Source organism: Lentinula edodes, assembly GCF_021015755.1.
Source record: "Lentinula edodes strain Le(Bin) 0899 ss11 chromosome Unknown C8R40scaffold_27, whole genome shotgun sequence".
Taxonomy (NCBI): domain Eukaryota; kingdom Fungi; phylum Basidiomycota; class Agaricomycetes; order Agaricales; family Omphalotaceae; genus Lentinula; species Lentinula edodes.
Genome location: NW_025764333.1, coordinates 226,450 through 241,865, shown reverse-complemented (window position 1 = coordinate 241,865; position 15,416 = coordinate 226,450). Strand labels below are relative to the sequence as shown.

Genomic DNA, 15,416 nt, shown 5'->3' with positions numbered 1-15,416 from the left:
AACAGCCCAAACGGTGGTATGCCACCTTATGCCACTGTTCTCTCGAACACAATCACCGCTGCTCTAGAACCGATGTAGACCGCATTATAAGTGATATTAGCCAGACTGAACGAGCACTCCACTGGACTGTTGAAGATTCAGAGGCGATGAGATGTAGAATTATGGATTCAAGTCGAACCATAGCTCGAGGTGAAATTTCATATGTACACCCCGAGTATTTCAATCTTGAGCTCAGCGAAAGAACTTAGGATTGTAAGTTGAATATTGTGGGTGTGCACTTTAAGGAAATTAAGCATTTATGGCCAATATAAGAACAATGAAGTAGGTATATGCCTGCAATCAACTCCAGTAGCTATCGAATTCATTGACTAAACAAAGATTTTTCAGTACGGAGCTGTAGAGAAGGGCTTAGTGGATGAAGTTATTGGCTGTTATTGGTTAGAGCGGGGGAACTTCCACGAGGGGTCAAAATAACAAGCGCCGGACACGTGTTTGGTGAGCAAACGCGTCAGGACGCGACCACTATTTGCTCTTAACTTCATCATCGAAAAGTGAATTCAAACAAGCTTTTGCTCTTCATTTCGATGATCTGATGACTTCTTCGGCGGTAAGCTACTTCTAGCATGCTAAGCCTACTTTGACCAAAGTCACATCTCACAGTAGAAATCATTACAGACATTTTGATCTATTTTACATCTATTCCGCACCATACTCGCGCTGTACAACCTCGCCTTACTCCTAAAATTTTACAACGACAATAATACGAGCAGATGTCCTCAGAATCGGAGGAAATCCCTCATTTGATAGCCAATTGGTGGTTGCAAGAGCGTTTGGGCTCTGGATACTCAGGTATGCTCGAACTCGCACTCAAGCGATCAACGCTCTTATTATTCCGCCCAGGATCAATATTTAAAGCTATCCATGTTCATACGGGCAAGGTTGTTGCTCTCAAGGTTCAACGTGTCGACCATGAATGTCCTACAAATAGGTACGAACGAGGCTTCTATCCATCACTGCAAGGAGGGGTGGGTATGCCAACTCTATGGGCTTCTGGAGTCGAAGGGATGTGGGATTATCTTGCAATCGATCTTCTGGGCTCAAGCTTGGATAGCTTATATAGAAGGAGCGGTAAAGAGACGATGGATCTGCGGAGTGTTTGCTGTATCGCTATGCAAGTGGTGAGTCGAACCCTGCAGTCGAGACATCTTCCTGTCTTAGAGCGAGTTTGAACAGATATCGAGGCTAGAGTTTATGCATTCGAGGGGCATTTTACATCGCGACATCCAGCTGGGCAATGCTACCATTGGTTTACCACCAGATGAAAAGACCATTTACATGATCGATTTTGGATTCTCTAAACGATATATCGATGCTTATACACATCGCCATATCCCTGATAGCAAGGCTAAACGCGATTTCATTGGGAACTACTGGTTCAGGTATGTTTGGAGCGACGCCACAATTCTTCAAGTCTTTGATGAGACCTTGTATAGTTCGGTAGGCGTTCACTGTAGAGGAAAAGGTGTGTTCAACTTGGTCCCTCTGACATCTTCTAATCGCTTTCTAGTCCCTTCACGGCGCGACGACCTCGAGGCCGTTGCACTAATGCTAATCCATCTTCTCACCCCTCGTGGGCTCTCGTGGACACGGAACGGTGTCCCGAAAACGGATGCTGCTCACGAAATACTTAAACGGGAGAAACGACTGGCACGACCAGAGGATCTCTGTCGAGGTCTACCCAACGAATTCGAAGAGCTTTTGAGATATTGTAGACAGTTGAAGTTCCAGGAATGCCCGGATTATCAACAGTGGATCGATGAGTTCAGGGAGTTATCCGAATCGCATGGTTTTCCTTCCAGTTACGATTTCGTATGGCCTCCTCCAAAACCGGTAAAAAAAACAATCTCGAACCATGGTTCTACATAGATGCTGATTTTAGTGAATCGGGTAGGTCTCCACGAAACCAAAGAGCACAGTGACTGCAGCTGACGACCTCGCAAATGTTCTAAATGATTTGGGTCGAATGAACCTTGGCGACAACCAAACCTTGGCTGATCGCACTAACGTTGCTCAAGCAGTTCGTCAAGCTAAACAAGATGTGGGACAGGACTCAGACAAGCGCACCATCACTATCAGCAGTGACTCTGAAGGGCAAGAGAACGACACTGTTCCGCCTGCATTTATGGCACCAAAAGCGTATAAATTAGCGAAGTTGACGAACAGGACCTCAAGTGCGACTGATAACGCTGCTCTCTCGGAACTGGTTCTGGAATTCATCAAGGTCATGAAGTCGAACACGTCCCGCACATTGATCAAGGATGGTTTTGCTTTTCTTGACGCCTTGAACAAACAGCTGGAAGACCCTTCGGTTTTCGTCGTTCCGATGCGGTAAGGTGGATGCCTAATTGTATCACTGAGTCCTGACGTGCGTGACCAGCACCCGCTCGAAGGACATTTCTTTACAGACTGAGACATCGAATGCAAAGCTGGGTGTGGTTGCCCGACTACGGCGAGAAGTCGGGAACGCAAAAAGTAATAGGCAGCTGGCTACAATGGTCCAAGATTTTGGTAGAGTGACCAATCGAAGTAGTGGTCGGACAATTACGAAGGTGAGAGCTTAGTAAGTAATGAGATCAACTTCGTTAACGCTCTGCCTCCTCTTTTTACCTTGTTCCGCTCAGGATGGTTTCTCTTTTTTGGAGGGTTTGGCACGACAGTTGAAGACCTTGCAGTAGTGGAGATACCGTACATAGAGACAGCTGATTGAGTCTGATCCCACACGGAATGAAATGTACATACGCATTTTATCGATGTTACCCGGGGCTCCAGCTCTAACTAGCTCTGACGAGCATCTTCTGGGCGTGATTAGTTCGGCGGTCCATTGGGGAAGATTTAATTGGCAAAATTCCAGTTGTCCGTTTCCCCAAAGTTATATCCTGTTATATCCACATAAGGGAGCCGGAAGATGCCGAATGCCCCATAATTATAGGGCACGGTTTTTTGACAGAACCAGTCCCTTGATTACCCTTGGACTTGTACACCCACAGACTCAGAGCCTCATAGACTGCCACTGGGCTCATTCCTTCGTCTAAATCATGGGTGCTCAAAGAGAGATCGTCGTCGAACAGGAGCCGGTCGTTATCCCAGACTTTTCTGTCAAGGATTTGCTGGGTGTTATTCCGTACGCCTTCTAATTTTGTTTGGAACATGTCGGTTGCGCCTGACTAGTACATGACTTTTGTCTTAGTGCTCACTGTCACAAGCGCTCTGCATTTAGGTCGTCGCTGTACATGTGAGTGCCTTGTTGTCTTGTTGCGACGCGGTCGGTGATGACAGTTTTTGGTAGAGTGATGGACGTTGCGGTCATCACCGCTGTCTACAATATCGCGACATTCGTGGATTCATTCCTGAATCCTGAATCTCTTTCACTTCCGCACCCTCTACTCTTCCCTCTCGCTCGTTTCGCTATCTGGGCTTTGTACGGCTTCTGGACTGGTCTCTTCGCAACTGGCCTCTGGGTCGTCGCTCATGAGTGTGGTCACCAAGCTTTCTCAGAGTCCAAGTTTGTCAACAACGCTGTCGGATGGGTTCTGCATTCTGCGTATGTTTCACTCTTCTTTTACTCGTCTCCGGCTCGTACCATCAAAAGTCCTTCGCGTTCAATCTGCACTCGCATGTGATTGTCACGTCTGTTCTGACTTCCTTCCCATTTATAGGCTTGGTGTGCCATATCACTCATGGCGTATCACCCATGGTCAACACCATGCTTCCACTGGTCATATGACAAAAGACCAAGTCTTTGTACCTCCTACACGATCTCAGTGGGGATTGAAGCCTTTCAATCCTGAGCAAGAGAACCTGCTGGGTTCTCGAGTTAGTGAGGAGGTCAGTAAGGAACTTTGGGATGCTCTTGGCGATTCTCCTATTGGAGCCATGATTGGCTCTGCTACATACCTGGTAAGATCCATTCGAATGTTTCCCCATTTCGAAATTGACTGCTATTCGATAGCTTGGAGGTTGGCCAGCATACTTGATCCTCAATGCTTCTGGACAGAAGTATCCCAAAGGTTCAAACCGTACGTTCACTGAAATATATGTACATTTCACACGAGGACTAAGCTTTTCTTAGACTTCAACCCCGGTGCAATTATGTTCAAAGATAGGGAATGGGGTCAAATTATAATGTCTGATGTCGGTATCATTCTTTGGATTGCCGGTGTTATTGCATCCATCTCCGTTTATGGATTCACCAACGTGTTTGTGCTTTACCTTATCCCTTATCTTTGGTGCGTCTCTTGATCTTCAAATTTGACGGGAAAAATTAACTTGATTGCACATTCTAGGGTCAACCATTGGCTTGTTTTGATCACGTTCCTTCAACACACTGACCCTCTCCTTCCTCACTACCGTGCTCGTGAGCACACCTTCCCCCGCGGCGCCCTTGCTACTCTTGATCGTAGCCTCCTTGGTGACCTTGGCAGCTTTATGGGCTGGATCGGAGCCCTCGCTACTCATGGTATCTCCGAAACTCACATTTGCCATCACGTTGCCAGCAAAATCCCTCATTACCACGCGTGAGCTCAAATTCTTAGAGCCAGTTCTTCATTCTGAATAATATGCTTGCTTACAGGTGGGAAGCTGGTGAACACCTCAAGAGAAAACTTGAAGCCGCTGGAATGCGTACTGAGGGGGCACCTGCTGGTTGGGCAGAAGTCTATCGTGTCTTTAAAGAATGCAAGGTATGGATGACTGCAAATCCAGATTCGTTCATCAATTAAGCCTGATCAAAATTCCGTAGTTTGTCGAGGATGAAGGTGATATTGTCTTCTTCAAGGACGCACGGGGCCTTGCGAAGGCTCGCCCTGTATACAACTCCGATTCTCCCAGCGACTCTGGTATCGAGCTCGAGAAGTAGATTCATGAAGGTTTTTCACCATCTGATTTTCTAATCGAAGTTGTCTTATTCCGCATTTCGCATATCACACGATTTTGGGCAAGCCATAATGGCTCTTAGAGAGTAGACGACTGGCCGCCATAATTTACTAGACAAAAATGAAATATGAACTCGTTTTCCCCAATCATTATTCCTCCTCTTGCCAAGCTGACTCACAGCTGTTCAGTATCGAGATCTCTGTCATTACTTGTAACAGCGCCAGCTTTGTTCTGGATTGAGATGAGTCTAATTCCTGCCCAGTCAATTTGTGTCAGACGCCTGCGGGAAGCAAAAAAGGGAAGAGTAACCAACATCGACCAAATTTCCAAGGCCCTCCTGATCTCTACCATCCCCTAAGTAAGTCTTGCGTTGCTGGCAAAGGTCCCTGATCATACATGCCGTTTTTTGCGCAAGCGAAGGCAACAAATAGTTGTGACGAGTAGTTGCTCCAATGGTAACACTTGCCCCAAGATTCTGTATTTCCCTCGAAGTCTGATACATTCCTAACTCCATCGATATAGAGAGAATCTCCTCTGCAGGTACCAATGATGCACATTGGTGAAAGACCACTACGAGCCAAAACTGCCAGGATACCTTCCCTTCGCAATTAATGCAATAGGCTGCCTCAGCGGGCTCAAAAATAAGTTCTGAATTGGAAAATACATCCACGTCGAAAGATTCGACGAGTGTATTCCAAGGTAATTCAAGAGGCGTACATGATCCCCTTGATTTCGAGGGTTTCGACTCCTCGAGAAAGTGGATCAAACTCTCAAGTTCCCAGGAAACGTTATCGTTCTCATTCACGTCTAATATGAAACCGTATCGGGTCAGCAACTGGGCATTGCTTAGGGTTTCGCCGTATGTATTGAATACCTCGGAATGAGGGGTGATAGCTGCGTTTGATACCATGTCATATGTATTGTCCTTTTCGATTTGTTGGAAGCCGGAAGTGGGGTGGCCGAGTGTGGGTTCGATATCTCGATCGTGAAGACACTGTTGTAAAGAGCCGCATTCCGGACAGACTTCGTACTCTGTCTAGTAGGCTTAAAAATCGAGTGAAATACGGGATTTAACTTACACTTACTTCTAAATGAACATGATAATCATCCGTATGGTTAAACCTGAGCTTTGGTCAATGTCGGGACTCATCTGGAATGGGATCAATGTCCACTCACGCATCAGCAATAGGAACCATTGATAGGCCATGATAGGCGTCGACCAAAAACGCTCTTGATGATACAAGGGAGTAGGCACGACAAAAGTGATGAAAAGATGGCAAGGATTCGGAAGAGAGACGAGCCATAGTTGGCGTCACAGTTTCATGAAAATATTTGCTTAAGGAATCCTACTTTTGGGCCATTTTTAGTTCAAGGAAGTCGGGCCTCACAAAATCACGCCTACGATGAGAGGAGTTCCATCAGATCCAACGAGCAGCTTTTCTACCTCCGTTCCCTTGAGCCATTTGAGAGCATCTTTGCCATCTTCGACATCTTCGAGCGTTCCCTCCTCGAATTCAAGGCCCCAGAAGACCGGAAGACTGACCACAGTGTCCGGAAGTGACTGGAGATACCCATACCATCGCGAGCTCGTCCTTCGTTCTCTAACAGGATTGCAACATGAGATGGAGACTAACGGGAGAGAAACATATCAGCAATCAGCAATCCTCACATTTCTACCAAGAGCGCCAAAGAGAGAGCAAGTTGAGCCTCCAATCCATACGGGCTGCTTTCGATGAATTGAGATGCAGAGCATGATTTCGCAGATAAAACAGCTGTTTTGGGTATTTTGACCACTGAACAGACATGTTAGAGATTGCAAGGAGTAAACTCCAGTGATTATAATTTCCCGTACATGTTTGCAATGGTTCAATCGGAGTCGCGCCAGAATAAACAGTAAGCCCTGCTGCATCGGGGACAATTTGGAGCTTTTCGTCAATCTCGATGTTGATGGTTGTGCACCAATTGAGGAGCGTCGTTATTCTATGTTCCATGTCAGTACTTCAGTGATCATGCGCATGTGTGCCAGTGTGATATTTTATTTAGGCGCCTTCAACGCATCTGCACTGGCAGGGCTTACATGGGGCTTACTTATGTGTTGAACAGGCAGTGAGGTATGAATGGGTCTTCGATGGCATTCAGGATTTTAGCAAAGCGCAAGACAAAAACTACTATCAACAATTGCAAGCTGTATGTCTCGCATACTACTCCAAATATCCAGCACGATCCTTGCGGTGGGAGGAGTCCTTACAGAGACAGCGAAAGGTAAATTGCTCTTCGCTGATTTTCTTATCGCCTCCCGGATTCAGATGTGGCAGAGACAAAGAAAGAGCAAGGTCTTTAATCATCAACATACAGCCATCAATCCTGTTTGCTTAGCCCGGCCAATCCAGAGGTAGATAATGCGACTCTAGGTGGTAGGTGAAAGAGGCAAAAAACGTTGCAGTAACGTGATCATGAACGTTTAGGATTACTTCGAGCTGGAAAGACGGAAGATAAGTGCGTGATGGCGAACTTTTCTCAAATCGTCCTGGATAAATGCAATATAACTTCGTTAACCAGCCACTGCGGGGATGAAGGACTTTTCTCATGAAGAATAGGCTGAAAATTTTAAGAATTTTGTAAAAAATTGTAGCTGAGATTATTTTGAAACAATCTGCTAAGGATTAGGCTGAAATTAATATAGGAATATTCAAAATAATCTCGTTTCCTGCCATGTTCATGATTGTTTCATGGAGAAAATTTTGAAAAGTCTCAGCAAACTCTAACAGAGAATTTTTGGAGAGTTTAGTACCTAATCTCTTTATATTCACTACGAGATTAAGGTTTCATCCCCGCAGTGAGCCTGGCTAAGCCGTCGTAGTAGTTCGAAGTGTGAAGAAATTTTACTGGAGTTTATTCGCGCGGCACGTGCTGGAACGCAAATAAGTGTAACTAAATGGGATCTTTCGAACAATGACATGAGTTATAACTGACAACTTGACACTGGCCTTACACTACGACTAATTTTCGCTGTCTCTGCGCCGTTCCACGCTCGTATACAACACATATCAACTGGAGCTATCATACCCACAGCGAACGGTGACACCGCATAAACGAAGGACCAGGCAATTTCGAATAACAAACTGTAAAGGAGAACGGTAGCACAAATGGTATGTTTTAACGAACCTACGTTCTCACTTGCTCTCAGATCTTCTTAATAGGACAATTTTTACGGCCGCTCTCGCGAAAGTATAGCGGACCTCGACGAGATCCTTGCAAATATATTTGCTAGTCATCCACATGCGGAACAGCGGGAGGATAATACGACCGTCATACCAGTCCAGTTTCTACCAGATATTTTCAAGGCACTGAAGGAAAGAGGTTCGCTACGTTGCAATGTATAACCATTTCGAAGACTGATGTTTCTTGCCTTTTTGCCCAGACCTAATGTCCCTGACTTCCTCCGACGAAGAGTATTTGCAAGGAGTGATAACAACAATCGAATCCACGCCAAGTGATACGCCCCATATGGTGGACTCGAATGCCCTTCTTTTGCTTGTGGCCCAGCTTAGCACACTGAACAAGGCCGAGGACTCGACTCCCGCGGGTTCGGACAATGGACAATCAAGAGCAAGAGGACGGCCAAGGGCCTTGTCCACATCTTCTGATTCTTCTTCTGGTTCTAATGGTACTAGTAGATATCCTTCTCGGCCACCTTCTCGTTCTGGTCCTCCTCCTTCAACGCCTACTCATCCTCAAACACCGCTTGACAAACGCCAGCGCTCCGCGCCTTTGTCTTCTAATCCTCCTTCGGCATACACAAAGCGACCCCCACCGCATAGACGAAAGAGTGATGCTTCGCCTGGGAGAGGTTACTCTAGTGGAGGAGCTGGTGGTGACTCCGACGGAACTTCAGGTCCAGGAAAACGAAGCAGGTCTCGCGCAGGCTCGCAATCTATCACGACGCCTTCATCTTCATCCACAGCATTCCCTTTATCACCTTCGGGAACATTTTCTCCCGGAGATTCGCCTTCTAGAGACCGTTTCCTTGCCGAGAGTGGGTCTAGTTCACCAGAGGATAGTACCACTCACTTGCCCAGAACGGATTATGATCTTGTAGATTCTATTTCGCGGATTCCTATGCCACATTCATCAGACTCTGATGATTCGGATGATGATCAGGATGGAAATACGTACACACACTTTGTTTTCGACCCAGAACATGGTCCACGGTCTACCACATCTTCGACAGCTTCACTCCTCCCGGGCGAAAGGCTTGAAGCTCTCTCACGTGCCAATACTGAGCTTGCTAAACGGCTACAAGACGCAGAACGCACTTTGTCAAGAAAAATAGGTGAACACGAATCAGAGTTGGAAGAACTACAATACAAGTTGGAAGAACTCAGAAGTGAACTAGCCCGAAGCAAAAGGGACGAAAAGGAACTGCGAGCGAAGGAGGTAGGTTATTACAATTGCTACATTTTTTGGTTGTAATAACGTCCCTGTCACTTCCAGCGAACCAACTCTGGTCAGATTAGCAGCCTTGAATCTGAAGTTGCGCGTCTCACCAAAGAACTTTCTACTACGAGAGATTCCCTTCACTCGCTACACAAACAATACAACGAACAAACCTCTATCTCGGAGAGGTATAGGGGAGACTTGCGAATTCGTGAGGACCATATTCGTTCGCTGCAAGATCAGGCAGGCCTTCATGACATCGAGATCGGTAAAATGACTGAGAGAGAAAGAGAATGGGAAGATCGTGTATTAAAACTGGAGAGAGAGGTTGAAGAGGCGCGCGAAGGATGTGCAGAGCTTGTGCGCCAAAAGACTGAAAATTTAGGCTTGAAAGAGACGATTGACAGATTGCGATTCGAGATGGACGACATGCGGAGTGGCATGGGCAACGGACTGGGGACGATCGGGATGCCCGGTTCTGGTCTTAATAGTCGGAACAACACAATTAGCAAGAGTTTGGGTGCCGAGTTGCAGAGTCAGCTGGAAAGGGAAGAGAGAGAAAGGGCCGAGCGAGGTGATTTTGGAGACGACGATGATACCGAGGGCGAAGATACGGTTGTCGAGGAAATTGTCGACGACAATGATGACGAAGGGAACTTTGTCACCACGATAATTAAACGCACGCGCCGCAAAGTCGCAAGTAAAGCTCAGGCAGAACTTCCAACGCCGAAGAAAGGGTATTCCGAACGCCGGATCGAGGAGTTTGAAGATGATAAGGTAAATAGCTTTGCATTTCTTGTATCGTTTATCCACTTACACGCACTTGTTCAGGAATATGCTGATTGTGCTATCCAATATGACCCTCTTGCGTTCTTTGACCCTGACTCTGAAGATGGTTTCTGGCGCAGCGAAAGCCTGCAAACTGAGGCTGAGGCTCTTCCTCTACCTCCGGTGGAGCGAGTGATGACAGAGATGGATATCCAAACTGATGTTTTGGAGGAGGAGGAAGACAACTTAACAGGTTCTTCAAGCACACCCACGCCCACGGTCCCGTCCGATGAACCTCCCGCGTACCCAGGTCCTTCTACTTCCCATGCTGAAAAGGCGGAAGAGCAGAGGGAGAAGGAGGTGCAAGCTGAGTTAGCTGTTTTGCGTAAATGGCACCGCTCGCTTGAGGGAAGAGACGTGATGGATATCAAGAACATTATCATGCACAACTCATCGGGGAGTGGCCTTTCTGTTCCTAAGGGCATCATGAAAGATTGGGCACGAGTTCAACGCGTAGCGGGGATTGATTGTGACGTTGTGGAACGACTTTTAGCCTCTGCTGTGGCCGATGAAGCTATGGTGGAGGATGAGGAAGAGGAAGGCAAAAAGGAATCGTTTAAATCTCGCTTGTCGCTCCGCCGTTTTTCACCGCGCATTCCGCATCTTCCTGCCAACCTCAATATTTCCTCATATATCCCACCGACGCTTATATACAGCTCCTTGTCTGTTCTTATAGGAGTGATGCTAGCGCCACATATTGCCAACCAAATGAATGAGCCGTACGGAGGAGCAACTTATTATGATCGTCGTGCTTGGACCTCTTTTAATAATCTGGGTGGTGGTGGGGAGGGCTTTCCTGGCTTCGGTGCTGCAGGTTATCAAGGGGGTACGGAAGGTGCACTGTGGAAGGTGTTGGAAGCAGTTTTCGGCGGTGGTGCGAGGTATGCGCGGGGACTGCCTACATAGGCACAACTCCATTTTGAAAGGTTTTTACTATATACAAGTACACCATGTGTTGCGCTACATTCATTTTATTTGCTTATTCTACGTCGTAATACTGACATTCCGCTCCTTCATGATCGCTGACTCTCCTCTCCCTTTATACGCACTTTAACTTTGTACAGTAAATCACTGCAAGAATTTTGTTACAAAGGAATGTTGTATGTACTGTAGTGTGAAATGCCCTTGATGGATCCGGACCAATCTTATAGAGGCGGTGATTAACACGAGGCGACCCACACGTGATCGTGTAGAGCTCGTGGTTGACCTTTGTTGGCTTCGATTTCTTTGTGACTTCTCGCTCTTCCATATCTTCAATGTCGGTTTCATCGTTACTACAAGACTATGCATCGCCATCTCCAATGACGCCTCTCTCGAGGGCGCCTTCAGTATCACCCTCTTCGAGTGAATCTTCTGTTATAGACGAGCTCTCCTTCGATTACGACTACGACGAAGCAGGCAACATAGTTCGTAACTCCAAAGGTTCTCGGACCTCACCCCAGTCATTTCTTTCGACTCCACCCACAGACACATCTGGCGTCTCTAGGTTGGAACTTCCAAAGTCTTCTAGTCCCCCGCTCAGACGCGCATCGCTATCTCGTTCAGAGAGTGCATACCCAGTCTTAAACGGTCCCGCGACCGCTTCTTCTGACCGTGAAAAGGTTCATAGCTCCTCAGCTAATCCTGCTAGATCATTTCATAGGGCTGCCTCTGGTCCAATCCCATCCACAACAACTGCGGATAGCGCTGGGCCCCCAATTCGTACTTTGCCTCGCACCAGGATAGACAATCAATATGAAGCTCGCCAAAAACGACATACAGAAGAAGTTCGTGCTAGACTCGCTTCTATTGAGCTTGAAGAAAAAGAAAACGCCGTTCCCATTGTTGACGACCTTTACGGTCCGCGTCCAGCTGCTTCAACCTCATCATCCTCACGCCTTGTGCCTCCTACACGAGCTACATACGGCTCTCAGTCCTTGGGCGGTCTCTCCCGGCCATTAATAGATGCGCCTCAACGTGTGATGTCATCATCTAGTCGGATGTTGTTGAAAGGCACCGGAACGAAACCTCAGATCGATAGGATATCCGAGGCTGGCACTGAGGGCGAAAGTGATGGCGGTGAAGACGCTTACGCTGGCTACGGGGGTCATGGACATGAACTGTTTGAGAATAATGCTTATGGAACAGACACAGATGCAGGTCAGTCATTTGCTTGTGCCTTTATTTGATCATTCTCTCATAGCATTACAGATGATGATGAAGCGATACCCCGAGTCAAAGCTTCTCGCTCACAACAAAGTGTTATACCTCCTCATAGCGCCGGTATACCACCTTCAAGTCTCAATGAGTTCATGGGTACCCGACCCCGACGTTCAGCTAGTTTAAGTGACACACTTCGTAAGTTTGCAGTCATTGTCTTATCCTTTTCTCTAATGCTTGCCCCAGTAAATGATGGCCCGCATCATGTACCCTCACAAGCCGCCCAACCTTCTCAACGTCCAAGTTCCAGGCCAGGAACTAGTCTTGGCCTTCGCAGAGAGCTTCCGGGATTACCTCCCCGCCGAGTCGCAGATGAGCGATTCGAGAGTAATAGAGGTGAGTTTGAAACCCTTCTACTTACATCCGGTGCGATGTTCTAAACGCCATCAAGATAATGAACGTGACGAGTATCAGCTTAAATCTCGTAACACACCCTCCCCTCCCCACTACGCTTCCGGTCAGCAGCTAGTAGTGCGCGCTCCGTACGCCAATCATAAACGGCGTGACTCCGACACTCTTCGTGGGTATTCTCCTGGTGGAAATTCACCCACAGTAATGGAAGCTCCACCACGTGTTTCACCGTCCGTCAAAGGACTTTCTGGTGGTGTATCATCTCGAACATCATCAAATGACAAAAACGCTGTAAACATTGCAGCCAAGCACAGACGCAGCCCGACCGCTCCAGAACCTGCCACTGGCAGTGGCTTATTACAGGCTGGCGTTGTGCACAATGTCCAAGGGAGAACCTGGGCAGCTGGCGATCGAGATAGTGGAGACGGGTATGATGCCTATTCTGGAAACGAAGAGAAGGAGCGTGAAAGGGAAGCACGGAGAGAACGCGGGAGGTCTCAACAGCTTGCACTATCGCAAGTTCCACAAGCTAAAGGACCAGCGCCCCCTCCACCAAATGCTGCTCAACATGGATATCCGCCCGCCCTGGGGCGACATATATTGGTACAATTCAATCCCTCGCAATCCATCGCAGACCGCATGCTCATGAATAATGCACAGGTAAACAAAAAAGTCTATGCGCGCTTGGACATGATTGGAAAAGGGGGTTCCTCCCGTGTGTTTCGAGTTATGACCTATGCCAGCGAACTCTACGCTATTAAAAAGGTTGCCCTAGATAAGACAGATTCCGAAACCATGGCTGGCTATATGAATGAAATCGCATTGCTCAAGCGTTTGGAAGGAAACTCCAGGATTATCCGTCTAGTTGACAGCGAGGTTAAAGCTGGGCCCGGAGGAAGCAAAGGCCATCTATTACTCGTCATGGAATGCGGGGAGATTGACTTAGCTCGATTGATCAGCGAGCGGAGTCAAGAAGGTTTAGATATGGTTTGGATTGCCTACTATTGGCAGCAGGTACGTTCCAGATAAAAACGTGTTGAAAATTTCTGTCTTATCCTCTATCGTACCATTTAGATGCTTCAGGCGGTACAGGTTATCCACGATGAAAAGATTGTCCATTCTGATCTTAAACCGGGCAATTTCGTGTTAGTCAAGGGACAGTTAAAGTTGATTGACTTTGGAATCGCGAATGCTATTGCCAATGATACTACAAACATTCAAAGAGATCACCAGGTGGGTTTGATTCTTGAACGATTTTAATCCTTGCGACTTATTGGGTATCTGCAACAGATTGGTACATTGAATTATATGTCTCCGGAAGCCATCGAGCTTCCCGATGGAATGCGCCGACTCAAGGTTGGACGATCCAGCGACGTGTGGTCTCTGGGATGTATCCTATACCAAATGATCTATGGGTCCACGCCATTCTCCCAACTGACAATCTATCAGAAGATGAAGGCAATTCCGAATGCCAACTTTGAAATCCCCTACCCCGAATACTCTGTTCCTGTCATCCCTACCTCAAAGTCTTCCCAAGGGGAGCCCAAGCGGTTAGAACATCTTCGACGGATGGTGCGATCAGATGTGATTGCGAACATTAGAAGCTGTCTCGATCGAAATCCCAAGGACAGAATGACTATTCCTGAACTTCTTCAAGAGGATTGGCTTGCCATGAAAGAACGTGAGTCTCTGATTTCAAACTTGACTGTAGCATCATGAGAGCTTACTATGTCTACAGCGCCAACACCGGAACCTACACCTACGATCAAGGATCTGCTGAAGCCTGACGAAGCTGTTATCAATCCGTTCTATATGGGTCAGTTGCTCCGATATGGCATTCAACTGGGCTTGGCGGGCCAATCCCTCGAAGATCCTCAAGATATGGCGAAAGCAGCTGAGGTAGATTTTGTTCCTCATTATCGCAACTTGTCTAGTTGCTAACTTCTTGTCAATCCAGCGCCTTATTAGCGAACTTCGTGCGGTGCAAGATAAATGAAACCTCTCAACTCACCTCAAAGGTTATGATATGCTTTTGATTCTGATGACTTGCTCCTCTACGACATGACCTTTGGTTCTACTGTATGTTGTGGACATTGAACCCTCATTCTTTAATCTTGTTTCACGCTCCTCTTCCGTATATGCACTCACTGTCGACATCGCTCGCTATCACTCGCTCATCGTCATTCCTAATATCAATGCGCGTTCGGGAACGCTTGTAGCCTTGCCCGCTTTCCGTTACTGTACCTGTATAATTATATGTATTTCGGTCCTGTCCTCTGGCTCTACATCTTTTTCCTCTCCCACGTAACATCTAATTCGTATGCTGCCTCCTTTCTTCTTTATTCACACTCTCCCTATTTCCTCAGCTCTTCATCCCTTCATCTTTCGTCCTCTCCGTCCTTGGCATATCTTCGCATTGCATCTACATTGTGACATTGTCCCTCATCCCAAAATTTCCATTCACGTATTGTCAATTATTGCTTTCTGCTATCCAAGCTTTCATGTTTTCGCATACAGGACGTAAATTTCTACTCTCTGAAAATCCTGCCTCTATGTATTTAGACTATCCGGTGAATTACCGTGAATAATATAGCCTCAAAATTTCTTTGGACTCATTCATGAGGATTGGTGCTCTGCTCGAATATTGTGGCCAACAACAAATTACCATC

General features: G+C 46.9%; 5 protein-coding genes across 5 annotated transcripts; 4 read left to right on the top strand and 1 right to left on the bottom strand.

Annotated features, from left to right (window-relative positions):
- Nucleotides 1-770: 770 nt before the first annotated feature.
- C8R40DRAFT_1161755 (kinase-like domain-containing protein) lies at nucleotides 771-2,735 on the top strand (the record flags this gene model as incomplete). Its single annotated transcript, XM_046230164.1, has 8 exons — nucleotides 771-849; nucleotides 901-1,178; nucleotides 1,234-1,439; nucleotides 1,494-1,522; nucleotides 1,568-1,890; nucleotides 1,952-2,388; nucleotides 2,438-2,609; nucleotides 2,682-2,735. The coding sequence occupies 8 exons, from the start codon at nucleotides 771-773 to the stop codon at nucleotides 2,733-2,735; spliced, it is 1,578 nt and encodes a 525-aa protein (XP_046084252.1).
- Nucleotides 2,736-3,095: 360 nt separating this feature from the next.
- C8R40DRAFT_1161754 (delta 12-fatty acid desaturase) lies at nucleotides 3,096-4,915 on the top strand (the record flags this gene model as incomplete). Its single annotated transcript, XM_046230163.1, has 9 exons — nucleotides 3,096-3,181; nucleotides 3,248-3,292; nucleotides 3,347-3,601; nucleotides 3,717-3,957; nucleotides 4,010-4,076; nucleotides 4,130-4,286; nucleotides 4,344-4,574; nucleotides 4,631-4,739; nucleotides 4,799-4,915. The coding sequence occupies 9 exons, from the start codon at nucleotides 3,096-3,098 to the stop codon at nucleotides 4,913-4,915; spliced, it is 1,308 nt and encodes a 435-aa protein (XP_046084251.1).
- A 163-nt stretch (nucleotides 4,916-5,078) lies between these two features.
- C8R40DRAFT_1114145 (uncharacterized protein) lies at nucleotides 5,079-6,956 on the bottom strand (the record flags this gene model as incomplete). Its single annotated transcript, XM_046228502.1, has 7 exons — nucleotides 6,785-6,956; nucleotides 6,602-6,725; nucleotides 6,335-6,533; nucleotides 6,109-6,278; nucleotides 6,018-6,054; nucleotides 5,246-5,968; nucleotides 5,079-5,186 (listed from the first exon to the last, which is right to left on the bottom strand). Exons 1-7 carry the CDS (start codon nucleotides 6,921-6,923, stop codon nucleotides 5,082-5,084), a joined length of 1,497 nt encoding a protein of 498 aa, XP_046084250.1. The 5' UTR covers nucleotides 6,924-6,956.
- A 913-nt stretch (nucleotides 6,957-7,869) lies between these two features.
- On the top strand, nucleotides 7,870-11,373 carry C8R40DRAFT_1150073 (uncharacterized protein). The gene is made up of 5 exons (XM_046229542.1): nucleotides 7,870-8,081; nucleotides 8,133-8,292; nucleotides 8,354-9,369; nucleotides 9,427-10,146; nucleotides 10,201-11,373. The coding sequence occupies exons 1-5, from the start codon at nucleotides 8,079-8,081 to the stop codon at nucleotides 11,101-11,103; spliced, it is 2,802 nt and encodes a 933-aa protein (XP_046084249.1). The 5' UTR covers nucleotides 7,870-8,078; the 3' UTR covers nucleotides 11,104-11,373.
- A 2,103-nt stretch (nucleotides 11,374-13,476) lies between these two features.
- C8R40DRAFT_1050818 (kinase-like domain-containing protein) lies at nucleotides 13,477-14,743 on the top strand (the record flags this gene model as incomplete). The annotated part of the gene is made up of 5 exons (XM_046224668.1): nucleotides 13,477-13,761; nucleotides 13,822-13,980; nucleotides 14,038-14,428; nucleotides 14,486-14,646; nucleotides 14,705-14,743. 5 exons carry the CDS (start codon nucleotides 13,477-13,479, stop codon nucleotides 14,741-14,743), a joined length of 1,035 nt encoding a protein of 344 aa, XP_046084248.1.
- Nucleotides 14,744-15,416: the final 673 nt, after the last annotated feature.